Source organism: Lissotriton helveticus, chromosome 1_1 (assembly GCF_964261635.1).
Source record: "Lissotriton helveticus chromosome 1_1, aLisHel1.1, whole genome shotgun sequence".
NCBI lineage: Eukaryota > Metazoa > Chordata > Amphibia > Caudata > Salamandridae > Lissotriton > Lissotriton helveticus.
In genome coordinates this window covers 1,373,452,832-1,373,480,200 of record NC_136057.1, presented here as the reverse complement: position 1 = coordinate 1,373,480,200, position 27,369 = coordinate 1,373,452,832, and the positions used below count along the sequence as shown (strand labels likewise).

Genomic DNA, 27,369 nt, shown 5'->3' with positions numbered 1-27,369 from the left:
CCAAATGTCAACATATATGCTTAGAATGAAACATTGCTTTAATGCATTCAGCAACAAAGCATCTTTTATGTGTACATCCAGGTCAAATGCATTTTTATGTGTTTTGGGTGGGTTTTAACACTTCATGTTAAGATATGTTTAACATATTTAGAACTTAGTAATGTCGTACATAAGAAAGTGGAGTGGGTGTTGTATGGTGTTTTAGATTCCGAATGAATTTTACCGATTCATGCCCTTATATAGGTACAATCCACGTTACCCTTATATAGGCATAGAAATCCAGCCCCTATTTAGGCATAACCCATCCTACACAAATACAGGCATGGCTACTTCCATCCGTTCATCAACGTCACAACGATTTCTTGAAAAACCAGACTCTTAAGCAGAAGGGACTTCCCCTAGCCTGGATATTAATTTCTCCCAGAAACTCATTATTATGCATAAACAACTATTCCTTAGGGGTTCATCCATGAAGTTCATATGCCCATCTTTACGTCAAAGCTGGCATTCCTAACCACCTTCAAGGTATAAATATACCTTCACTTGCTATAGCAAAGCACGGTGTGGTTCGGTGCAGTTCGACTACCTACTTGCCCGACGCAGCTCGCTACAGCAAGTGCCGTAGGAAGCCGAATCTCCAGCTGACGCACTGACAAGAAGCTGTCCTCCTCTGCCGAGAATCCAGCTCCAGTGTTTCTGACTCCCCTTGCGGGGTGTTGGGAAATCGAGTCCGAGACAGAGATACCAACCTCCTTCATTCTAAGGTATGGAGCTGATTAGAACCTAGAGAAACCTTTGGCAGTTCTTGGCAGAACTAAACCTATGCTAAAAGACAAACACTTACTTCTTCCCTGGTACTAGACCTAGGTTAGGTACATTGGGGTAGGCGTATTTTAGAAGCAAAAGTTGAGTATTTTAGTCTGTCTTATTTATGTATGTATTTTTATATGTCATAGCACTAGACAATGCTATTACAGTATTATTTTATAATACTATTCTTGCTGAACACATTATACTTTGCATTCTAACGATTGTAGCAGCTCACCTCTCTTGCATCACTATTGACTGAGTGAACTAGTTATCTATTGTTTCCACGACTCTAAAGATATTTGTTCCAGTCCTAGGAAAACAAAGTTGTCATGTTTATGCGGTTGTCAGAAACTAATCCCTTTTTGTGTATTCAAGAAAGTTTCTAGTGACCTCTGAACTAGCTGGCACTCACAATTAAGTTTAGTATATTCGATAGAGACATACTGACCTCAGTCCTATTTCACATCTATAGCATATATTATTCCAATGCTCAGAGCCTATTGGGAATATAGGAACTACACTACACTATGATATTTATTTTCTTAACATTTCCATCTGTATTTATCCATATTTATATTTTGGCCATTTTATGCGTAATTATCCATATTTATTTTGTGTTTTGTTTATAAATGAAGTTGTAAAACTGTACATTTGCATATTTGATGTTTGTGGTGGTTTAGATATTTAAGCTGGGAAATAGGATGCGAATCCAAGCACATCTCGGGGTCAAATTGCGCATTCCTTAACGCCTCCCATGCTCGTGATGGAACCGTTCCGTCACGAGCCTCGGGTGGGCTGTGCTGGTGACTGAACGGTTCCGTCACGGCCCGCCCGCTCGCCGCGCCTGCGTGGCGTGAATTCCGCGCCTGCGCTGACGTTCTAAAGAGCGGGCGGGGCATTGACGGAACCGTTCCGTCACAAGCACAGCTCACCCGCGGGCCGTGACGGAGCAGTTCTGTCACGAGTACGGGAGCGCCGCGCGGCCCGGCCTCCCCCTTAGCGATGCGGTGGAATAGCCGCCGCAGCGAAGGGGTTAATTACCACCCATCCTGAGGTTTGTCACTTCGGTGTGCACAGTTGGCACACAGTTCAGAGGTCCGCACCTCGGAATGGGCATAAGACACAAATGTGGTGTGTTCCATTACTTGCTTTTCCCGTGTGCTGCCACTTCCTCATTTTCTCATTGTGATGCCAGGACTGGCTTTCCCTGTGTGGTACCTACTTGTAGAGGCTTTGCCTGTGCACTGTCATCAATAGCTTTTGTCGTGTGGTTCTGGCCCTCTGTGTGGGGATGTTTTTTGCCATCCCGTGAGGTGCCAGTTCCTGCCTTGACGTGGTGCCGGTGGTAGCTATATCTCCGCGTGGTGCACATGGCTGCTGTCCCCTTGTGCTGCCAGTGGTTCCGTCCCCGTGTGCTGCCAGTGGTTCTGTCCCGGTGTGGTGCCAGTGCTTCTCTCCCTGTGTGGTTCCAGTTCTCGCCTTCTTGTGTTATGCCAGTGGTTCTGTCCCAGTGTGGTGCCAGTGGTTGCTGTCCCCTGTGGTGCCAGTGGTTGCTGTCGCCTCATGGTACCAGAGATAACTTTCTGGTGTGATGCCAGTGTTAGCTGCCCACGTGCATTCTACTCAATTCAACATAAATACACTCCACATAATACCATTGTGCCACTTAATTATATGCTACATAATTACACTCTATTCAATGCAACATCAAGTTCAAGTACTTTATTCGGTTCATTTGATAATAACCATAAAAGCATACAACATGAAATTTCATTACAGAGAAGTAATACACATTATTTCATATTAAAAACAAGTTTCCACACAAGTAAAATAATTAAAATGCATCCATACAAATTGATTTCCGCAATATAAATACTTGTTTTAAAAATTCTGACACTATTGCAACAATTAATACTGTATCTAGTCTCTAATTCTAAAAACGCTGGGCGACATCGATTCAAATTCATTTCCTTAAGGATAGGGATGATAAGTTTCCTGCGGGGCAATATATAAAATTTACAAAAGAATAATACATGAATATCAGATTGGGGTGAACAATCGTCACATGGGCACATAATTAAGTCATGGGACCAAGAATTAATATCAGGGAAAGTTAAAAGTCTAAATACAATGTTTAACCTAAAACGGGTCAGGACAAACCTCTCATAGTTAGTCATATGTAGGGATAAATAAGGCTGTAGTTTGCCCTCAATTAGTACCAGTTGGTGTGAAGAAACGTTTTTTTTCTTTATTTCTTCTTTAACTCTTTTCTCTTGGAGATGTTCCATACAAAGTTTTTTCAATGATTTTCTGGGTATGTTAACCATTGAAATTGGATCATCATAATATTGTTGGCGGTCAATGTCAACAAGGAAACTTTTCATGTAAGCAAGCCACTTGATCCTAGTCACATTTTCTAGGGTAAGGACGTCCCGAAGAATAGCACAATTCAGGACAGACTCATTTGTTGTCCATACCCTGTGCCACAGAAGAATGGGCTGAATTCTAATTGTGTCTGAGATATATGGCTGACCGAGTTCTGCATGACAAATATGGGTCGTGGCACTTTCTGGTAATGTTAAAATGTGCCTCAAGAACATATTATCGGCGATTTGAATTGTTTTTATGTTAGCATATCCCTAAAGACCTGACCAATGCAACATAAATACAGTCCACATAATACCACTGTGCCACATAATTTACACTCCACATCATTACACTCTATTCAATGCAACATAAACATACTCCACAAAATATTACTCAGTACGAACCAGTTACATGCCACATAATTACACTCTACTCAATGCAGCATAAATAGACTCCACATACCACTCAGTACCACATAATTACACGCAACATAATTACACTCCACTCAATGCAACATAAATACACTCCACATAATACCTCTCAGTGCGACATAATTACACGCCACATAATTGCACTCTTCTCAATGCAACATAAATACACTCCCCATAAATGCACTCTATGCCACATACCACCAATCAACATAAATGCACTCCACACCATGACACAATTTCACTAAGCATAATTTCACTCAACACCACAATTCCAGGCCAAACAATGCAACTCCACACATTTACAATTCACACCACATAATTACTCATCAAACAACATATTTCAACTCCACTACTCCACAATCCACACCATACCTCCAATCCACACCATATAGTGGCACCACTAGAGCACCAAACATCACTCACCACCACCATTTTGTATCAGCGCACCACCTAAGCATCACCTAAGCATCACGTCAGTCTGCCTTTGGAATCTGGCATCTGTTGATTCTCCCCTAGTGTCCGTCAGCTGCTCGTGTTCTAATTAAATTACTGTTTTACAACCTCCACTCCCCCATTATTTATGTCCCGCTCCCCCCATAACAAAAAAAATTATAACAAACAAGCATGGCAGTGCCAGCAGTGCAAATACAAAAAAACTAGAAGACATTTTTTATGTTAAAATCTTTTTTTAATCAGGTTGTTCAGTTGTATATAATGTAGTCTTGGTTTGTATAAAGGTGACAAAAATGCCTAACACTTTTTGTTATCATTTTTCAACATGATGCACAGCAGCCACAATGCTCTACAACATATAGCCAAAAGTTCTGGCTAAACACATAAGGTCCCAAAGGCGAGACGTATTGGCTATGCCAATGCTTCTTAATAGTTGCAAACAGGAAATCAGTCCGTTTGCGGCTGCTAAAAAGTTGTGTGGTATGTACAAACCCTATTTTGCAAGTCCGTAACCTATTACCAACTCACAAAATAGGGTTTGCGAGTCGCTATTAGGAAGGGGCTTGCCAAAGGAGTCCCTTCATAATAGCAAGTCGTACTGGTATGTAGGATTAATTTGAGACCTCATGACCGCAAATGCAGTAGCAAAACAATCACAGTTGCCACCTACTTCAAGTAGGTGGTAAGCCTGTCGCAAACAGGAAGGGGTCTCCAGGGGACTCCTTCCTCTTTGTATTAGGTAGCAAAAATATTTTTTAAGAGCTACTCTTAAAAAATTAAACAGAAACGTTTAATTTTTCTTTCTTAAATGCATCCCATTTCCCTTTAAAGAAAACGGCCTGCATTTAAAACAAGCATTGGCATAGCCAATAGATCTCGCCTTTGGGACATTATAAGAGTATGCTGGGGGCCTTAGTCCGTATGGATGGACTGTAAAGTGTGCTGGGGGCCGCAGTCCCTGTGGATGGACTGCAGAGTGTGCTGGAGGCCTCAGTCTGTATTGATTGAGTGTGGAGTGTGCTGGGGGGCGCAGGTCGAATGGATGGACTGCAGAGTGTGCTGGGGCCTCAGTCCGTATGGATGGAGATGAGTGTGCTGGTGTCTCAGTCCGTGTGGATGGATAATAGCATGTGCTGGGGCCTTAGTCTGTACGGATGGAGAGTAGAGTGTGCTGGGGGCCGCAGAGTGTGCTGGGGTCCGCAGTCCCTATAGCTGGACTACAGAGTGTGCTGGGGCCTCAGTCCTTATGGATGGACTGTAGAGTGTGCTGGGGGCCTCAGTCCATATGGATGGACTGTAGAGTGTGCGGGGGGCCGCAGTCTGTATGGATGGACTGTAGAGTGTGCGGGGGCCGCAGTCTGTACGGATGGACTGCATAATGTGCTGGGGCCTCAGCCCATATGGATGGAGTGTAGAGTGTGCTGGGGGCTGTAGAGTGTGCTGGGGGCCTTGGTCCATTATGGATTGAGTGTAGAGTGTGCTGGGGGCCTCAGTCCATATGGATGGACCACAGAGTATATTGGGGGCCACAGTCCATACGGATGGAGTGTAGAGTGTGCTGGGACCTCAGTCCGTATGGATGGACTGTAGAGTGTGCGGGGCGCAGTCTGTATGGATGGACTGTAGAGTGTACGGGGCCGCAGTCCATATGGATGGGCTGCAGAGTGTGCTGGAGCCTTAGTCTATATGGATGGACTGCAGAGTGTGCTGGGGGCCTCAGTCCATATGGATGGACTGTAGAGTGTGCTGGGGGCCGCAGTCCATATGGATGGACTGTAGAGTGTGCTGGGGGCCGCAGTCCATATGGATGGACTGCAGAGTGTGCTGGGGCCTCAGTCTATATAGATGGAGTATAGAGTGTGCTGGAGGCTCAGAGTGTGCTGGGGGCCTTGGTTCATTATGGATGTGGTGTAGAGTGTGCTGGGGGCCTCAGTCCATATGGATGGACTGTAGAGTGTGCGGGGGCGCAGTCTGTATGGATGGACTGTAGAGTGTGCTGGGGGCCTCAGTCCATATGGATGGACTGTAGGGTGTGCGGGGGCGCAGTCTGTATGGATAGACTGTAGAGAGTACGGAGCCGCAGTCCATATGGATGGGCTGCAGAGTGTGCTGGAGGCCTCAGTCCATATGGATGGACTGTAGAGTGTGCTGGAGGCTGCAGAGTGTGCTGGGGGCCTTGGTCCATTATGGATGTGGTGTAGAGTGTGCTGGGGGCCGCAGTACAGATGGATGGACTGTAGTTGTGCTGGGGACTGCAGTCAACATGGCTGGACCTCAGAGTATGCTAAATTACACATTTTTTATTTGTGTCTTGTTTTTGAAAATAGCGAAATTAATAGCTTTGTCATTTACAATGCCAATAGTTATAACTTTCACAAATGTGACACCTATAGCATTTGTAATGCAATATGTGTTGTATTTACATGACTTACATGTATTGATATTACAAATAACAATGGCTTGTAATTTTTTTTCAATAATGAATACTTAAATAAAAGTTATTGTAATTTATAATGGCAATAGCTTACAGTTTTGTAAATAACTTTTGTGAAGATTATGTTCAGTGTATTTTATTGTGATGAAAATCCAAGAACAGAAGTGAAATATTAACATCTTTTTGTTACATTTGTAATAAAGCTTGAAACATTGAGAAAACATTTTTAAACCAGGTGTTGAATGGTTGCACAGATTGATGCTGTGGTGGCGCTGAGTGATGTTGTGATGGCGAACGAGTGATGCTGTGGCGTTCAGTGAAGCTGTGGTAGCGCATAGTGATGTTGTGGTGCCCCTGAGTGATGCTGTGGTGGTGCGGAGTGATGCTGTATGCTATGTTCTGTTTTGCTATCCTATGTTTTGTTTTGTTATGCTATGCTATGTTTTGCTATCCTATGCTTTGATTTGTTATGCTATGCTGTGTTTTGTTATGCTATGCTATGTTTTGTTATGCTATGCTATGTTTTGCTGTGCTATGTTATGCTATGCTATGTTTCGTTATGCTATGCTATGCTATGTTATGCTATGCTATGTTTTGTTGTGTTTGGTATGCTATGTTTTGCTATGCTACTATATGTTTTGTTTTGCTATATGTTTTGTTGTGTTTTGTTAAGCTATGCTCTGTTTTGTTGTGTTTTGCTATGTTTTGTTATGCTATGTGTTTTTGTGTTTTGTTATGCTATGTTTTGTTATGTTATGCTATGTTTTGTTATGCTATGGTATGTTTAGTTTTGCTATCCTATGCTTTGTTTTGTTATGCTATGCTATGTTTAGTTTGGCTATCCTATGCTTTGTTTTGTCATGCTATACTATGTTTAGTTTGGCTATCCTATGCTTTGTTTTGTTATGCTATGCTATGCTATGTTTTGTTGTGTTTTGGTATGCTATGCTATGCTATGTTTTGTTGTGTTTTGCTATACTATGCTTTGTTATGCTATGCTATGTTTTTTGTGTTTTATTATGCTATGCTTTGTTTTGCTATGCTATGTTTTGTTATGCTATCTTTTGTTATGCTATGCTATGTTTTGTTATGCTATGCTAAGCTTTCTTTTGTTATGCTATGCTATGTTGTGTTTTGTTATGCTATGCTATGTTTTGTTGTATTTTGTTATCTTATGCTATGTTTTGCAATGCTTTGCAATGCTATGTTTTGTTATGTGTGCTATGTGTTGTTGTGTTTTGTTATGCTATGTTTTGTTGTGTTTTGCTATGTTTTGTTATGTTATGTTTTGTTATGCTATGCTTTGTTTTATGTTATGTTATGTTATGTTTTGTTATGCTATGCTTTGTGTTATGTTATGTTATGTTATGCTATGTTTTGTTATGTTATGCTATGGTTTGTTATGCTATGCTATGTTTTGTTATGCTATGCTATGCTTTGTTGAGTTTTGCTATGCTATGTTTTGTTTTGTTATGCTATGTTTTGTTTTGCTATCCTATGCTTTATTTTGTTATGCTATGCTATGTTTTGCTATCCCATGCTTTTTTTGTTATTCTATACTGTGTTTTGTTATGCTATGCTATGTTTTGTTATGCTATGCTGGTGAGGGTGTGTAAGTGTGTGTGTGGGTGAGTGAGGGTGAGGGGGTGTGAGGGTGAGGGGGTGTGAGGGTGAGGGTGTGTGAGGGTGAGGGTGTGTGAGGGTGAGGGTGAGGGTGAGGGTGTGTAAGGGTGAGGGGGTTTGAGGGTGAGGGGGTGTGAGGGGGTGAGGTTGAGGGGATTTGAGGGTGTGTGAGGGTGAGGGTGTGAGGGTGAGTGAGGGTGAGTGAGGGTGAGAGGTGGTGAGGGGGTGTGAGGGTGAGGGGGTGTGAGGGTGTGTGAGGGTGTGTGAGGGTGAGTGAGGGGGTGTGAGGGTGTGTGAGGGTGAGGGGGTGTGAGTGTGGGGGGTGTGAGGGTGTGAGGGTGAGGTGGTGTGAGGGTGAGAGTGTGTGAGGGTGAGGGGGTGTGAGGGTTTGTGAGGGTGTGAGGGTTTGTGAGGGTGTGAGGGTGAGGGGGTGTGAGGGTGAGGGGGAGTGGGGGTGAGGGGGTGTGAGGGTGTGTGAGGGTAAGGGGGTGTGTAAGGGTGAGGGGTGCGAGGGTGTGGGGGTGTGAGGGTGAGGGGGTGTGAGCATGTATGAGGGTGAGGGGGTGGGGTTGTGAGGGTGTGGGGTTGTGAGGGTGAGGGTGTGAGGGTAAGGATGTGAGGGTGAGAGGGTGTGAGGGTGAGGGGGTGGGAGGGTGAGGGGGTTGAGGGTGACGGGGGTGAGGGTGTGTGAGGGTGAGTGGGTGTGAGGGTGAGGGGGTGTGAGGGGTGTGAGGGTGAGAGGGTGTGGGGCTGTGAGGGTGAGGGTGTGTGAGGGTGAGGGTGTGAGGGTGAGGGGGTGTGAGGGTGAGAGGGTGTGTGAGGTTGAGAGGGTGTGTGAGGGTGTGTGAGGGTGAGGGGTGTGTGAGGGTGAGGGGTGTGTGAGGGTGAGGGGTGTGTGAGGGTGAGGGGCTGTGAGGGTGAGGGGGTGTGTGAGGGTGAGAAGGTGAGTGAGGGTGTGTGAGGGTGAGTGAGGGTGAGGGGGTGTAAGGGTGAGGGGGTGTGAGAGTGAGGGTGTGTGTGAGGGTGAGGGTGTGAGCGTTAGGGTGTGTGGGGGTGTGAGGTTGTGTGGGGGTGTGAGGGGTGAGAGGGTGTGAGGGGGTGTGTGAGGGTGAGGGAGTGTGAGAGTGGTTGAGGGTTTGTGAGGGGGTGTGTGAGGGTGAGAGGGTGAGTGAGGGTAGGTGAGAGGGTGAGTGAGGGTGAGGGGGTGTGTGAGGGTGAGGGGGTGTGAGGGTGAGGGGGTGTGAGGGTGAGGGCATGTGAGGGTGAGGGGATGTGAGGATGAGTGGGTGTGAGGGTGAGATGGTGTGTGAGGGTGAGAGGGTGAGGGTGTGTGAGGGTGAGGGTGTGTGAGGGTGAGGGGGTATGAGGGTGAGGGGGTGTGAGAGTGAGGAGGTGTGTGAGGGTGAGGGGTGTGAGGGTGAGGGGGTGTGAGGGTGAGGGTGTGTGAGGGGGTGGGGGTGAGTGAGGGTGAGGGTTGTGTGGGTGAGGGTGTGAGGGTGAGGGGGTGTGAGGGTGAGATGGTGTGTGAGGGTGAGAGGGTGAGGGTGGGTGAGGGTGAGGGTGTGTGAGGGTGAGGGGGTATGAGGGTGAGGGGGTGTGAGGGTGAGGGGGTATGAGGGTGAGGGGGTGAGGGGGTGTGAGAGTGAGGAGGTGTGTGAGGGAGTGTGAGGGTGTGTGGGGGTGTGAGGGAGTGAGGGTGAGAGGGTTGTGAGGGTGAGGGTGTGAGGGTGAGTGAGGGTGTGTGAGGGTGGGGGAGGGTGTGAGGGTGAGTGAGGGTATGTGAGGGTGTGAGGGGTGTGAGGGTGAGAGGGTGTGGGGCTGTGAGGGTGAGGGTGTGTGAGGGTGTGTGAGGGTGTGAGGGTGAGGGGGTGTGAGGGTGAGAGGGTGTGTGAGGTTGAGAGGGTGTGTGAGGGTGAGAGGGTGTGTGAGGGTGAGGGTGTGAGAGTGAGGGGTGTGTGAGGGTGAGGGGCTGTGAGTGTGAGGGGTGTGTGAGGGTGAGAAGGTGAGTGAGGGTGTGTGAGGGTGAGTGAGGGTGAGGGGGTGTGAGGGTGAGGGGGTGTGTGAGGGTGAGGGTGTGAGCGTGAGGGTGTGTGGCGGTGTGAGGGGTGAGAGGGTGTGAGGGGGTGTGTGAGGGTGAGGGAGTGTGAGAGTGGTTGAGGGTTTGTGAGGGGGTGTGTGAGGGTGAGAGGGTGGGTGAGGGTGAGAGGGTGGCTGAGGGTAGGTGAGAGGGTGTGTGAGGGTGAGGGGGTGTGTGAGGGTGAGGGGGTGTGAGGGTGAGGGGGTGTGAGGGTGAGGGCATGTGAGGGTGAGGGGATGTGAGGATGAGTGGATGTGAGGGTGAGGGGTGTGAGGGTGAGATGGTGTGTGAGGGTGAGGGTGTGTGAGGGTGAGGGTGTGTGAGGATGAGGGGGTATGAGGGTGAGGGGGTGTGAGAGTGAGGAGGTGTGTGAGGGTGAGGGGTGTGAGGGTGAGGGTGAGTGAGGGTGAGGGTCGTGTGGGTGAGGGTGTGAGGGTGAGGGTGTGTGAGGGTGAGATGGTGTGTGAGGGTGAGAGGGTGAGGGTGTGTGAGGGTGAGGGTGTGTGAGGGTGAGGGGGTATGAGGGTGAGGGGGTGTGAGAGTGAGGAGGTGTGTGAGGGGGTGTGAGGGTGAGGGTGTGTGGGGGTGTGAGGGAGTGAGGGTGAGAGGGTTGTGAGGGTGAGGGTGTGAGGGTCTGTGAGGGTCTGTGAGGGTGGGTGAGGGTGTGAGGGTGAGTGAGGGTATGTGAGGGTGAGAGGGTGTGTGAGGGTGAGGAGGTGTGAGGGTGAGGAGGTGTGAGGGTGAGGGTGAGGGTCCGAAGTAAATGGTGGCAGGGCAGACATCATAAGGCAGAGAGAAGAGACTGTGTGGTGACTGCGTTGGTCAGCTTCAGAATCAGGAGGGGCAGAGTCAGCACAGTCTGCGAGGGAACAACGTGTCTAGAGGCAAAGCATAGCGGATATAGCGTTGCAGCTAGCAAGTCGAGTGTTTTTAAGCTGAGTGTCCTTAGAGAGCTGGTAACACAGGAACAGCATTTGAGGAGCAAGGCTACTGTAAACAAGCACGGTAGGGTTTCACTTCCGTCCAGAAAAAGAAGCGAGAAAGGTGCAGAGAACGCCGAACAAAACACGGCTCCCCGCGAAATGGATGCAACAAAAAAACAAACTCTAGGCATTACTGTGGTGGGGGCGGGGGAGCGCATTCCTTTGAAGTCTGATGCCAAGGCTCAGACAAATGGTGGTGTGCGATGTGCACGCAGAGGGCGGGGGTGCGGCAGCCTTTGAAGTCTGATGCCGAGGCACAGACAAATGGTGGTGTGTGATGTGGCTGGTGATTATGTGCACGCGCATAGCTCACATGACTGTACGTGATCCACACAGCTAGGTAGACTTTTCTTTTCCGTTTACTATAATTTCGCCTAATTATACCTGCGGGATGGAATAGGCGAGACCTAAAAAGGAGTGCTCCAAACACACACTATGTTAAGCAATGAGTAAGGTGACATGTGTCGGGGCAGTCGCCACCAAAGTCACAACACACCCAAAGACGGGACAACAAGCAGCATTCCGCCAAAGAAAAGTAAGCAATTTTGACTGGCATAGGATGGAATAAATGGAAAGTGGTGGGCGTGGTCTATGGCACCAGAGTAGATACCCCATGACTCACAGAGCAGTGCATGCGCGCTTCTGGGCTCAACATAAAAACATACTGCTTTATTTAAAAAGCAGTTACGGACATGGTGGTCTGCTGACCCCAGCCGGCCACCATCCCTGTGAGTGCCGGTCATTCCCAATGGGTGGCAAATTGCGACCTGCCTCATGAATATTGATGAGGCAGGTAATTTGCAACCCCATAGGGAAGCGCAAACAGTGTATCTGAAAGAAACAGGTTAGTATTAGATTCCTTACCTTAGAATATCCCCAGGCGTCAGGCTGGATACGGAAACTTTTGCGTATCAGTACCCTTGCGCGTGGGTAGGCGTCGTCTGAGGCTCCGCGTCCGTCGTGGGCGCCGGAATGACGTCGCCGGAGTACTTAGACGCCGCCCTCGCGCACTGACGTCAGTTCTTCTTTTTTCCGCGCCAGCAAGCGCCGATCCGTAAAAAGTGGTACCCTTAGTCAATTTTTGACTAAACTTTTTCGATCATTTTTGATCTATTTCGAAGTCTGTTCGAGTCCGACGGTGCCGGTAGGGATGCCCGGGTTCAAACGACTGCGACCGACTGATGTCGGTTACCGACCCCCATCACCGGGGTCTTCATTGCCTGGGCCTCGACCACGACGACAAGGCCTGCTCCGACTGTCGAGCCCTGACGTCTAAGGCTAGGCGGGAGCGGTCCCGCAAGCGGCTCGAGCTCTGGCCCCGTGCCGCTCGAGGTCCCAGTCCGCACGGAGGTCGAGGGACCGGTCGCGGGGTCGGAGCCACCATGGCTCCGGGAGTCGTCCTCGGTCTTCCGGCTCCTCAGGTAAGCAAAAGAAGTCGAAGAGACGTCATCGCTCTTCCGACTCCCCCCCGACACTCGCGCGACGTGGCCGGGGGTTCGGGCGACACCGCCCGCGCGGAGCCGCGGGCGTCGCGGCCTGCTTCATACCCGACGGTCTCTGGGCAGCATGCGACGCCGGCGGAGATCAAGGCCTTCCTCAAGGCCATGAGGTCGCACACTACTCCGTCGGGCTCCGCGGCGCCTTCGGGCTCTGCGGTCCCGACTGGGAGTCTCAACGGGTCGGGCGCTTCGGCCCCGACGCCGTCGGGTGCTTCGGTCCCGACGCCGCCGGTGACCTCGGTCCCGACGCCGCCGGTGACCTCGGTCCCGGCGCCGCAGGCTCCCGCAGGATCCGGTTCCGGATCCGGGTCGCCACCGGTCGACCTCACGACCTCGCCGGCGCTGACCCCCAGGGTGTCGCCTCCGGCACCGCCTTCAGGCGGCGCCGTCCCCGATCCCTCCCTGGATTCGGGTCCGGCGCCGAACCAACGCCGATGGGAGATTTCTACTTCTATGACCCGGCCCTATCCTTTGGTCCTGAGTCTCAGGAGATGGGTGGTGAGGGAGATTGGGAGGGGTCTGAAGACCCTCTGGCACGAGAGTGCCAGTCTTATCAGGACTGGTCAGGTGAGCTAGGGGACGCCAGTGGTCTGGACACCTCGCCAGACACTGGCTTTGTCTCCCCTCCTACCGTGGCTACGGAGGAGGGGGCTGCTTATAGTGTGGTGTTGACGCGGGCAGCCAAGGCCTTGGGCCTTGAGCTCCCCGTCGCGGCCGTGAGGACTAACCTCCTCATTGAGGTCCTTAAACCGCAGGCAAGCTCGGTCGAGCCTCTGCTGCCGTTTAATGAGGCCTTGTCTGACGTTCTTCTGGGCACTTGGTCCAAGCCCGCTACAGGTCAGCCTGTAGATAGGAACGTGGCCAGACGCCACCGCCCGGCTCCGGCCGACCCTGCTTTCCTGTCCTCCCACCCCACCCCCGAGAGCCTGGTCATCCAGGCCTCTAACTCCCAGACCGCATTCCCGACGGCTCCCCCCGATCGGGAATCCAAGAGGTATGAGCAGTACGGGAAGAAAGTATTCTCCTCCCTGAGTTTGGGATTGCGGTCAGTCAACACCGCATGCCTCTTGGGCCGCTACACCCACTCTCGGTGGGACACGGTCGCGGACGTGCTGCCACAATGTCCGGAGGAGGTCCGGACTAAACTCACCCAAGCCCTTGCGGAGGGTCGAGATGCGTCATGGTATTCCATCCGGTGTGGGCTGGATACCACGGACTCACTGGGCAGAGCGATGGCAATGACGGTGGCGATTCATCGCCATGCCTGGTTGAGGTCCGCCAACTTCTCGGCTGATGTCCAGAACACTCTTATGGACATGCCGTTTGATGGCCGTCGCCTCTATGGCGACAAGGCAGACCATGCGCTTGAGGGCTTTAAGGACTCGAGGGCTACGGCCAAGTCCTTGGGCCTCTCGGCCCCCGCCAGCTATCGGCTGCCTTCCGCTCCTTTTGTGGCCAAGGAAGGGGGGCCCCAACACGTGCAGCCAGCCACGGACCGCAGACTACTGTCCAGCACGGTAGCGTACGTGGAAACCGCCGTGGCGGCGGTTGGGGACAATGGCGCGGCCAGTCCACACCTGCCCCTGCAGCATCCGCCTCAAAACCTTCCTAGTCCGAGCTTTCAGGCCCATGTGACGCCAGTGGGGGGCAGGGTTCGCCATCACCACCTTCACTGGCGCACCATTACATCGGACAGGTGGGTGCTGCAAATCGTCCGAAGGGGCTACTCCCTTCCCTTCGAGGCGACCCCTCCAGCCATGCCACCGCAGTACCACCGCGTATCGGGGGATCACTTGGCACTTCTCCGAGAGGAAGTTACGGCCCTCTTGGCCAAGGGGGCCATCGATCGCGTTCCTGGGCCAGAAGTAGGATGTGGTTGTTACTCCCACTACTTTTTGGTACCCAAGAAGGGCAAAGGGGCCTACGCCCTATCTTGGACCTGCGGAAAGTCAACAGCTTCCTCCGGCAGGAGAGGTTCAAGATGCTGACACTAGCTCAGGTCCTTGCTGGCCTAGACCCAGGAGACTGGATGGTAGCGTTGGACTTGCAGGACGCTTATTTTCATATCCCCGTCCTGCCGGCCCACCGGCGTTACCTGCGGTTCACGGTAGGCCACAAGCACTTTCAGTTTACCGTGCTCCCCTTCGGCCTCACCAGTGCCCCACGGGTGTTCACAAAAGTGATGGCGGTGGTCGCAGCTCATCTGCGCAGGTTAGGGGTTTCAGTCTTCCCCTACCTCGAAGACTGGTTGTTGAAGGCGGGCTCGCCCCAGACAGTCGTCAGCCACCTCCAGACTACGGCTGACCTCCAGCAGCTGCTGGGGTTCTCCATCAATGTGCTGAAGTCACACCTGTGTCCCTCTCAGAAGCTCCTCTTCATCGGAGCGGTTCTAGACTCAGCGCAGTTTCGGGTTTATCCTCCCGAACAGCGGTTTCGGGATATTCAGGCTATGATTTCGATCTTTCAGCCATTATCCCGAGTCTCGGTCAGGTTGACACTGCGGCTTCTGGGGCTGATGGCCTCCTGCATCCTTCTGGTGCATCACGCCAGGTGGCGGATGCGGGCTCTGCAGTGGGACCTGAAGTTTCAGTGGGCCCAGCATCAGGGCATCTTGTCCGACCATGTCTTGATCTCGGAGGGCACTGCAAAACAGTTGCAGTGGTGGCTCACGGACCGCGATTGGGTCAGCGGCAGTTCCCTCTCCCTACCCCAACCGGAGCACGTAGTTGTGGCGGACGCGTCCCTCCAGGGCTGGGGGGCCATATGGGAGAGGCGGAGATCAGAGGCCTCTGGTCTCCGGCGGAGTCCCGGCTCCATATCAACCTTCTGGAGCTGAGGGCGATCCGACTTGCACTGAAGGTATTCCTCCCCTCTGTCCGGGGGAGTGTAGTGCAGGTGTTCACGGACAACACCACCGCCATGTGGTACTGCAACAAACAGGGCGGGGTGGGATCGTGGACCCTATGCCAGGAGGCTCTGCGTCTCTGGCAATGGCTGGAACATCAGGGCGTGACCCTGGTGGTTCAACACCTGGCAGGTTCCCTGAACGCCAGGGCGGACGAACTCAGCCGTCGGTGCATGATGGATCACGAATGGCGTCTGAACTTGGATGTGGCGCAAGGCCTCTTTCGGCAGTGGTGAGAGCCTTGGTTAGATCTTTTCGCCACCGAAGAGAAAGCGCAATGTCATCAGTTCTGTGCGTTGGAATTTCCAAGGCGGCACTCGCTCGGAGACGCTTTTGGTCGCGAGTGGAGCTGCGGTCTGTTGTACGCCTTTCCGCCTATACCACTTCTGCCCAGAGTGCTGAAGAAGATCAGGCGCGACCGGGCCCAAGTTATCCTTGTGGCTCCGGACTGGGCACGAAGATACTGGTATCCTGAGCTACTCAGTATGTCTGACGATCCCTCGATTCGTCTGCCTCTTTAGGAGGACCTTCTGTCGCAGCAGCAGGTGACGGTCGTCCACCCGAACCTGTCCAGTCTCCACCTCCATGCTTGGAGATTGAGCGGCGACAGTTGAGGCCATTTGACTTGCCTCCTGAAGTTTGTACTGTGATTCTGGCAGCCAGACGTTCCTCCACAAAGTCGGTATACGCCTGCAGGTGGAACAAATTTGTGGCATGGTGCACAGCAAAGGCTGTGGATCCTCTCTCTGCACCCCTTTCTGAGGTTCTCCCCTTCCTTCTTTCTCTTGTCCAGCAGGGCTTTGCTCTGGGCACTATCAAGGGATACCTTTCCGCCCTTTCGGCCTTTTTAAGGCTACCTGATCAGCCATCTTTGTTCAAGTCCCCAATTGTAAATAGGTTTTTGAAGGGCATCACACACATGTTCCCTCCTGTTCCATTCGTGATGCCTCGGTGGGACTTGAACCTGGTACTTACTTATCTGATGTGCGCTCCCTTTGAGCTACTTCATAACTGTCCTCTCCACCTTCTTACTCTGAAGACTGCTTTCCTGGTTGCCATCACCTCTGCCAGGAGAGTGAGTGAGCTCCAGGCTCTTTCCTCTAAACCTCCTTTCCTTTCTGTCCATCCGGACAAAGTTGTGTTGCGGACAAGGCTCTCTTTCCTGCCCAAGGTAGTCACAGCCTTCCACATCGGGCAGTCCATCACCTTGCCCACCTTCTTTCCGCCTCCGCATCCCTCGAAAGAGGAAGAGAGGCTCCACCGTCTGGACCCAAAACGTGCGCTCTCCTTCTATCTGGATCGCACTCGCCAGTTCCGGGTGGATGACCAACTCTTTGTTGGTTACGTGGGCGCTAAGAAAGGTTGGGAGGTGCACAAGCGGACCATCTCTCATCGGGTCGTCTTGTGCATCAAGGTATGCTACTCCTTGGTTAAGAAGGAGCCTCCTGTTGGGCTGAGGGCCCATTCCACTCGGGCCACGGCAGCTTCTACTGCCCTGGGTCGGGAGTCCCCTTGCAGGACATCTGTCAGGCAGCTTCGTGGGCCTCGCTGCATACGTTCGCAAGACACTACTGCCTGGACAGCCAAGTCCGGAGGGATGGCTTCTTTGGCCGTTCCGTCCTCCAGTACTTTCTGGTGTGATTATTGGTTCGCAGACCAACCACCGGGGTTGGTATTACTGGGGTATCTAATCTAAGGTAAGGAATCTAATACTAACCTGTTTCTTTCAGATGCACAAGTTACTTACCTTCGGTAACGATATATCTGTAAGAAACAGTAGTTAGTATTAGATTCCTTACCGACCCACCCATCCTCCCCGTTCTGCGAACCGATATCTAGGGTTAAGGTCACCCCCTTTCAGGGCCCTAGTTTCATGGTACAAGTGTTGGTTTTTAGGTCTCGTCCTTTACCATTGCGAAGCAATGGGAAATGGGGGAGAATTCAAGTGCTCTAACTGATTGTCAAACCACCGCTTTTTTCCGTGGCGTTTTCTTCGAGTGCACGTACAGGCACGCGCATTTGGCCCATACACTTTCATGGTCATCTGTTCCTCAATGTCCCTCCCACCCTTCGTTTGATCTTGCCGCGAGTTCAGGCTAATGGCCCTCCCCCAGCACAGAGCGCGCATCGCGGCCGCACAGCACATCAGAGGGCTTCTCCCAGCGTGTGCTGTGCGGCTTCTCCTCCCCTAATTATGTGGCCGGCCGTACTTGTGTTTCCCGGCCACTCTTGTATTTAATTAGCAGCAGCAGCATTTCTCCTGCGCCAGGCCACATCAAAGGCTCTGTGCCACTTTCACCCACACAGCAACACTTACAGACACGCAACGCCACTCACACCCACGCAAGCCCACTATCATCCACGCAACACCACACTCACCCACGCAACGCCACTCACCCAAGCAACACCACTCACACACGCAACGCCACTCACACACGCAACGCCACTCATCCACGCAACGCCACTCAGCCACGCAAAGCCACTCAGCCACGCAACGCCACTCAGCCACGCAACGCCACTCACCCACGCAACGCCACTCACACATTGTGGGTGCAGATTGTGGGTGCAGATTGTGGGTGCAGATTGTGGGTGCAGATTGTGGGTGCAGATTCAGAGTGCAGATTCAGAGTGCAGATTCAGAGTGCAGATTGTGGGTGCAGATTGTGGGTGCAGATTGTGGGTGCAGATTGTGGGTGCAGATTGTGGGTGCAGATTGTGGGTGCAGATTGTGGGTGCAGATTTAGAGTGCAGATTGTGGGTGCAGATTCAGGGTGCAGATTGTGGGTGCAGATTGTGGGTGCAGATTGTGGGTGCAGATTGTGGGTGCAGATTGTGGGTGCAAATTCAGGGTGCAGATTGTGGGTGCAGATTGTTGGTGCAGATTGTGGGTGCAGATTCAGAGTGCAGATTCAGAGTGCAGATTCAGAGTGCAGATTCAGAGTGCAGATTCAGAGTGCAGATTGTGGGTGCAGATTGTGGGTGCAGATTGTGGGTGCAGATTGTGGGTGCAGATTGTGGGTGCAGATTGTGGGTGCAGATTGTGGATGCAGATTGTGGGTGCAGATTGTGGGTGCAGATTGTGGGTGCAGATTTAGAGTGCAGATTGTGGGTGCAGATTCAGGGTGCAGATTCAGGGTGCAGATTGTGGGTGCAGATTGTGGGTGCAGATTGTGGGTGCAGATTGTGGGTGCAGATTGTGGGTGCAGATTGTGGGTGCAGATTGTGGGTGCAAATTCAGGGTGCAGATTGTGGGTGCAGATTGTGGGTGCAGATTGTGGGTGCAGATTGTGGGTGCAGATTCAGAGTGCAGATTCAGAGTGCAGATTCAGAGTGCAGATTCAGAGTGCAGATTGTGGGTGCAGATTGTGGGTGCAGATTCAGGGTGCAGATTGTGGGTGCAGATTGTGGGTGCAGATTGTGGGTGCAGATTGTGGGTGCAGATTCAGGGTGCAGATTGTGGGTGCAGATTGTGGGTGCAGATTGTGGGTGCAGATTCAGAGTGCAGATTCAGAAAAAACTCAGCAGCACCACCACCATTGCAATGCAATAGGTCTCGTTTTAACGCAAATTTAAGCTATAGGCCTTGTAAATGACAAAGCCTTTTATTTATGTTCCAAAAACCAGAACGCAAAAATAAAGGGCATTATCATTTACAATGCTAATAGTTCAGACTCGCGTTATTGCGAGACCTATTGCATTTCCAATGCTTGTTATCATGGCTCTGCGTTTCTGGCGCGGAAAAGCTGTGTATAAGAACTGACGTCAGTGCGCGAGGGCGGCGTCTCAGTACTCCAGTGACGTCATTCCAGCGCCCACGACGCCGACGACGGACGCGGAGCCGCAGACGACGCCTACCGACTCGCAAGGGTACTGCTACGCAAAAGTTTCCGGATCCAGTCTGACGCCTGGGGATATTCTAAGGTAAGGAATCTAATACTAACTACTGTTTCTGACAGATATATCGTTACCGAAGGTAAGTAACTTGTGCCTCAGACACTGTTGTACATTCCATTTTGTGAGTTGCAAAATGCCGCAATTTGCGACTTGCAAAATGGAATGGTCATACATCTGGCCTTAAGTCTCTCAACTAAGTCCTTACCACTGGCACATAACCGCCCAACTATCCATCAAAAAACTCCACTCCAGAAACACACCCGAAACCTACTGTCAGTCAATGGATTTCAGACCAACAACACCCTCTGTATTTATTGGTGTCAATAGAGTGTACACCAAGAGTCCCTGAACCTACTGTCTGTCAATGAGCTCCATACCGCTGACAGAGCCCAGACCTGCTATCTATCAATGAAATCCAAGCAAACAACATATTCAGGAAATACTGTTTGTCAATGAAGTCCTTAACGATGGCACGCCCTGGGGCTAGTGTCTGTCAATAAACACCATGCCAATGGCAAACTCAACATCCCCTATCTATCGCCAGAGTCTGTACAAAGGGATACAGCCACTACAACGCAGGCGTCACATCGCAATACCCTTACAACGCGGTTATTACAAAAACTGCATTGTTACCACGCACTGCCATTACTACGCAAGTCATTACATCGATTTGCAGTAGATGGCGTGCTAACATTAGAAATAGTATAGTTTACTATTCCAACACCTTCCCTACAGTTACGTAGGTTGGAGTTGGAATGGTAAATTATACATTTCTAATGTCAGCACGCCATCTACTGTAAGTCCATGTAATGTCTTGCGTAGTAATGGCTTTCCGTGGTAACAACGCGGTCATTGTAACAACCGCGTTATTAGGGAACACGTTGTGATGACTTGCGTTGTAACGAGTCATATTCCTGTACCAATGACGCATCCTGGACATATAGTCTGTCATCGAGTCCATATTACTGTTCCTGAAAACCACCCTCTTGAGTGCTTGACATCATGTCTGCTTCTTCAAAATGAATGCTTACTTCACTTACACACCCTTTCTACCTCTCCGAGGGTTCCCTTAGCCACAAAACTACATTTGGCAAAAATCACAGAAAAGGCTTTCTCTGTCTTCTGTCTGGCAAGAATTACAAGGACTATCAAAAAGATGCACAAAGTTCCCCTAGGGAATAATATTGATATAGTGGAGTGGTATTGCTTCCTCTCTCCGGGTGTGGTTGTATGTGAAAGGCAGGGGCAAGTGTCCCTTGTCGGAACTAGGGATGCCTCACACAACAGGCTGGTTTCTAGATACTGAAGGACTAAACGATTCTGTCCCCTGGAACACACTAACTGGATGATTTTCCTTCTGGGCTATCCTACCCCTATAAGTGGTGGACCGTTTACAGCTATCGAGGGTAAGTCCAAAGTAATTGACTTTTTAATCCTTCAGTTCCCGTCCTTAAGAGACTCACCTTCGGCACCATTTTCCTCATATTATCAAATAATATACCCAACCACACTGCTGATCGAGCATATGTTTGTTTACAACCCAACATGGTATATTATATTCAATCAAAACTCACTCAAGTTGTTGGTATTTTTCCACCTCTCTCCATTCCACTGGGTATTTTTCCACCTCTCTCCATTCCACTGGCTATAACACATCCCGGGTGGACGTTAATTAGCGTTCCTCACTTGGGATCTAGGATTGTATGATAATCCTTTGGAGAACAGTCATTACTATGTGTCTTTCTCTCATTCTCCCATAGGGCGGATTGCAACACAGGAACTCTTCCTGTTCCAGTCTCTGACCCTTCAGGTTGTATCTGCTACACTCTTTAGCCCATCCAGGGCTCTTTTCTAGTTTATGAGCACTTTTCAGGTCCTGACGAATTGCTGTGATGGCATGAAACATGTTGACCCGATCACTGACGAGGGTTGAACGGGTCTCCCACCCATAGTTTGGCTGAGTCCCTTTTCCCCTCTTATTTTAACAAGGTAGTTAGCTACATGAATAAAGTGACCAGAGTAGACTACACTAACCTTTTTAATACACCTCACCTCACGCTCACTACTTTATCACTTAGGCCCCTCACACCCACTCAATCATCGGCGAGGAACAAAAGATCTCCACAAAAGTGTAGCACTGAGTGCTACCCGTCAGGCATTGCAGCGCCGGCTTGACGCAGGAGCAGGAAGCCGATGATGACATGAGACAATTGGCTGGCGACATGACAGCAGCCGTGAAACCAGCCTGTTGTGTGAGGCATCCCTAGTTCCGACAAGGGACACTTGCCCCTGCCTTTCACATACAACCACACCCGGAGAGAGGAAGCAATACCACTCCACTATATCAATATTATTCCCTAGGGGAACTTTGTGCATCTTTTTGATAGTGCTTGATGGGACGTGCACACTGGACCCCTTTAAATATTGTCCCTCCCCTGTCCCTCCTTGTTGCTCAAAGAATTACAAGGACATCATCCCTGTGAATTATCTCCCCTACAATCTCTAAACTGGCTTGGCTAAAGGAAAAAAAACATAAATTGAGGCAACAAGAACGTAATTTAAGGTAACAAAAACCACAATCAGACATAGTTCGTTATCAGACAAATGCAGTATAAAAAAAGACCCATCGAGTTACTGAACAAACAATGTTATCAGGTGACCTGAGGTATGATGCCAGTGCAGTTATCAGGAATAAAAAACAGTTAGTGGACAAGCGCAGTTATCATGCGACCAGAAGTGCTTGAATAAGTAATGTAATAGGCCAAGCAATATAAATGCCCCTTCACCAGGCCATGTGGAGCCTGGCAGCTGGTAGCAGCTAATTTGTATGAAGCGTCTTTGGGTATGTTACCTCTAACCCTGAGAAAAAGTCTACTAACCATCTCATGGACAATGTGTTCATCTTCCCCCAGCTGTGGCTCTTCACAGTGCATCCATCACTGAGGATGGCATGGTTAACATAATTCACGCAAAGTACTTGTAGTTGTTCCAGATACTTAAAAGATGTTTGAGAAGACCCTTAGTTAACTAAGACTATGACTAGGGCTCCCAGTCTTACGATATATATTTTTTTTTAACATTTCCACCTGTATTTATCCATATTTATTTTTCGGCCATCTTATTTGTACTTATCCATATTTATTTTGTGTTTTGAGAAGAGAAGAGGGGATAGCTCGTATATTTCCATATTTATTTATTGAATAAACATGCACTCAAACTTCTTTGCCTGTCAGGTTTTAGCACATTGCACAGCCAAAATATAATGAAAAAATAAACCCGCATGAAAACAATTTGCATAACAGCACACATACATGTTGAGATATGTAGAAATGTAAGTAACTCCCCATGCTGCCAGTATGTACAGCTATTGGCCTGAAATTAATTAATCTCAGCATGGAGAGTCACTCAAAAGAAGCCACATTATCTGTATTTTTCCACTTTTAAAAATAAATACAGACAGGAAACACAATGTTTTCTGTCTGTATTTATCTGTAAAAATCATTAAAAATGTAACCATGACGTATAACTGGCTAGTGTGTCATACAGGCTTGAGGTATGCGTATTTACAGCATCGCAGGGCAGTAATCACGGTCTTCGTTCAGGTCTCAAAAAGGGACTTTTCAGTGATGGCTTGAAGTCTTGTAGCGTGTGGATGACCTGCATGTTAGGTGACTGGGAGTCCCAGTGTAATGGGTCTAGAAGATGGAAAGAGTGAAACCTGAAGCCAATGAATAACTGAAATAGGTGGAACTTAGGTTTCGAAAGGGTGTATCTGGATAGGGTGTCGGACAGGTAGGTTGGGGCCAGACCATTTACGGCTTTAAAAAGAAGTAGGACGTTTTTGCAGATGAGCCAGCTGGCTGGCTGGTGGTCCAAGGTCGCATACGCTAGGGTAAATTATACAGAGTTGGGGTTGCAAAGTTTATGATTTTGATTAATGAAGTGAATGAGTGTTGTGGAAGGCCAAGTAGTAGACTATTGTAATAGTATTTAAGCCAGGCCGGAGGCGATAAAGGAGATTATTGGAAGAAAGATAAAGTGTTAGACTCTTGAAGACCAATAGTTCCATTGTCCTACACAAGAAGGGCAGTTGAGATACAGGACAATAGCTAGCAGGGAAGAGGACTCTGCAATAGATTCTTTTTTAAAAAGAGTGGAAAGACTGCAGATTCCAAGCGAGGCGGGAATTGTTAATTAACAGAGTGGTCAGGCAGAGAAGAACTCCAGACTTGGGGGCAAGAGGTTTGCTGCTTTAAGGACGGAAAGGATCACAAGGTGCTCAGGGTGGTTTGAAGACTTTCATAGTAGGAATGAGCTTTGATGGGCTTGTTGTGATGAGGCCCAAGACTATAGTTGAGTTAAGTTGGTATGTGGTGGGGATATAAAAGAAGCACGGTGGAGGAGTTAGAATTGTGACCTGGGTGTTTCTTTTGGTGGTGATTTTCAAGACGTGTACAGGGAAGTCATTAGCGGACAATGAGAGATTGTTTGTGAGTGGTCGCAAAGGAGAGAGTGGTCTCCGAATGTGCATGCTAGACGAGGGCAATGTTGAAGAGAGGCGATGAGATTTCAATAGAATGAGGATTTGGGATTGCCAAAGACATTGGATAATGTGCTCTAGTTTAGCTTTAATTTGTCAGGGTTAGAGGTGGTCTTTTTTCTTTGTCAGTTAAATAATAATGCTCTCATTTTGGATTTTAGACTGTGGATATGAGGTATTATCCAGGGCTGTGGCCATAATGTAGCAGGGAAGAATGCTCATAATAGATAATGGCCACTAAATTTTTTGTTTCACAGCACTATGAAAGGGGTTAGATGATGTGTCTTGGTGGATGGGAGGAACATTGTTGTGAATCTAATGCAGGAATGTGGCCTGGGAATCTGTGGAGTGTTTCCTTTTGGAAATGAGGCCATTGCTTGGGACAGGGAGCGCTGGGGGAATGTTGATGGACATGTCTTTAATCAAGTTCAGATGGAGGACAGCTTTCTGGCCACCAACAAAACATGTTGACTCAAACCCAAGGTCTAGCTCTATAGGCCCATAGCATCTGGAGTAACATTTGCACCAGGTCCATTGTTGGGTGTCCCACTGCTGGATGACGGATGGACTTATTGAACTGTTCTGGCCTCCTCCCCATCATCTTCTCATGACCCCAGTTACTACGTTATTGGAATACACGTTGATAGTGGAAGTGGGGTGGCGGCCATGGGCCGTGAGGTTGGCCACCAACACTGGGAAAACAAGGTCTCAAGGCGGTGTGGAAGCTCAGACCATGACCAAACACGTTCCACATGTGGAGCCTTCGGCCCCCTGCTACTCCTCGTATAGATGTAGGCGTTGATGGGGGAGACCCAGAAAAAGCCTAGTTGCTTGAGGTTGGCCACCGTGCTGCGACTAAGGTCTCTCGAGGGATGGAGAGCTCAAGTGAGGCCCCACATACCCTCCATGTGTGAGCGGTCAGAGTTTCTCTTGTATATGTTCATGTTGAAACTGTTAGTAGAAGAATGGTGGCAGCCACGTCATGCAAGGTTGGCCACTGCAGAAGGGAGCTCAGACATGGGCCGACATAGTCTCCACATGTGGAGCCCAGGGCCCCTAGCTAGTTCCTAGAAGATCTAGGAAGAAGTTGTTGGTGGAGGTATATTGAAGCCCTTGTTGCCTGGGGATGGCCACTGGGGCTAAGATTGATCGATGGATGGGGCAGCTCTTTCCATAGCTCACACACACTCCAAGTGTGAGGGGCAGGCCGACCATTTTTATTGATACTTTATAGTAGTGTGGAAAATGGTGCCACAGCGTCTCGTAATATTTACGAACATGCTGATACAATTTGTAACAACAATTTCGTAGGGGGGTCTTCCGGGTACGGGTGACCAGAAAAACAGAGCGTGCATGTCCATTTGATTTACATATCTGAAAATATTTCTTGCACCTACATTTGTGAAAGAATGACGTTTGCATTCTTCTAAACACACATGTGAGCAGTTTTGTGGCTGCCGTTCTGTGCGGGGAATACTCTGGACCATGTGACCATTAGCCAATGTTTCCGGTAACGTTAGCATAGTGAGATGCAATCAAGGTATTTCGCGAGAATGTGCATGTTGAGGGGTCTCTTGAATTGGCTGAAATGGTTGAGTAACCCAGGTGTAGGTGATAGGTGAAAAGCACGCCTCGTATCCCGAGGTTGAACATCGCATCAGGGCAAGTACCTTTCGAGTTGGGGGTGTTCGTCAGGAGCACGCGCTCCACCCCTTCCAGGGACCCCCGGGGGACTTTGATGTATATGGTCGCCATGGCGAGGCAAGCTTCGCTCCAGGGAGGGTTGGAGGGAGTCAGACCAGGACACACACACACCTACCCTTGACAGGAATCACACAGCTATCTGGCGTAGCACAGGCCCCCCGAAGTTCCTGGGGCCCCCTCAGCACAGTGCTCCGCCCGGAGAGCTCCTTCATGGGTCCGGAGGGGCCACTCCATGTACCTTGCAGGGGGGCCCCTCAAGTTCCGTTACGTGGCGTAGCACAGGCCCCCCGAAGTTCCTGGGGCCCCCTCAGCACAGTGCTCCGCCCGGAGAGCTCCTTCATGGGTCCGGAGGGGCCACTCCATGTACCTTGCAGGGGGGCCCCTCAAGTTCCGTTACGCCAGTGTGCCCTGGATGGCATGAGTTTCATTATGCCACTTCAATTTGGGCACTTCACAGGGTCTCGAGGGAGGTGTGAGTTCATGCCAAGGCTCCCAGGTGTCTCGCATCAGAGCTGCCAGGGGAGGGAGTGTTAGCGGTCGTCGAGGTAGGCCCCTCAAGGACAAGTACCTCTCAAGGAGGGAGGACGCGTAAAAGACGTCCCTGTCGCGTGAGAGTGGGCACCACACCAAAAAGGCCTTGAACTTCCAGTACTAGGGGCCCGGTACCTCACCTTAAACTTGCTCAGGTCATCTCAGTGGCATATCAGGGCGTCACGGGCCCCACTGTAAGCAAATAAATGGGGCCCTGCCCAGTAGGTTGGTAAAACAAATTATTGGGGCACTGAGCGCCCTTGACTTTCCAGGGCTCCGGTGCTACTGCACCTGCTGTCCTACTCATAACTGCCCCCGTGGGTCACGCAGCGTGAGGCTTGGACCACACCAGGGCACGGGTCTCTGGGGGAGACAGGCTGGCGTCAAGCTGAAACCCCCAACCTTCTGCCCAGTCCGCCTGGCATTCCCCTTACAGGTGGCGAGGGTGGAGCCAATGAAGACGTCCGTGTGGCGCGAGGTTGGGGCCACCCCGGGACAAGGTTCTTTCGAGGGAGAAAGAAGATGAGGCCGAGCACCCCGCCCCTCCCCTCCCCGGGTGTCTCACCTTGTAGATGCTGAGCGTGGAGCTGTACAAGACGTCCATCTCGGGGCCTTGGGGCGCAGGGAGCGGGCACCGGGGGAGCTCCGTGTGTGGGTCCCAGGAGCAGGAAGAGCCGCGGGATTAATAATTCACAGGCCGCCGGGTCCATCCGATACCCAGCAGTAATAAAACACCCGTGGAGGGGGCACGTGACTGGCCAAGAGGGTGAACACGCGGGGGGTGGACTTTGTACACGCCATGTGGAGGCCGGGGAAGCCAGTGTGGAGTCACGGCATGCGTACACTCTGTGTAACGCCCAGGAACACCCAGTGTGACGACCGGGTGCACTTGATACACGTCCCGGGTACACCCATTGCATGGACCAAGAATACCTTGTGCAAGGGCCAGGCACTTTCTCTGTACGGACCAGGTATATTCAAAGCCGCTAGAATCATGCGGCAAGGGAGAGACACATTTTGCAGCAGATTTGGCTAAATTATGCAGCATGAAAAGGCAAATTATGCAGCATGAAAAGCAGGGCCGGCTTTAGCGCTGGTGGCGCCCTGTGCAACAGTGT

The 27,369-nt window shown here is 50.3% G+C and overlaps 1 protein-coding gene across 2 annotated transcripts in view; it reads right to left on the bottom strand.

Annotated features, from left to right (window-relative positions):
- The window catches only part of BAIAP2L2 (BAR/IMD domain containing adaptor protein 2 like 2), a 194,430-nt gene extending 167,474 nt beyond the window's left edge, over positions 1-26,956 (bottom strand). The window contains exon 1 of one of the 2 annotated variants that reach the window (XM_078683827.1): positions 26,817-26,956. In XM_078683827.1, the coding sequence (XP_078539953.1) occupies positions 26,817-26,855 (39 nt within the window). In that variant the 5' untranslated portion in view covers positions 26,856-26,956. The remainder of the gene's footprint in view (positions 1-26,816) is intronic. The other variant, XM_078683830.1, reaches the window with a different exon arrangement.
- Positions 26,957-27,369: the final 413 nt, after the last annotated feature.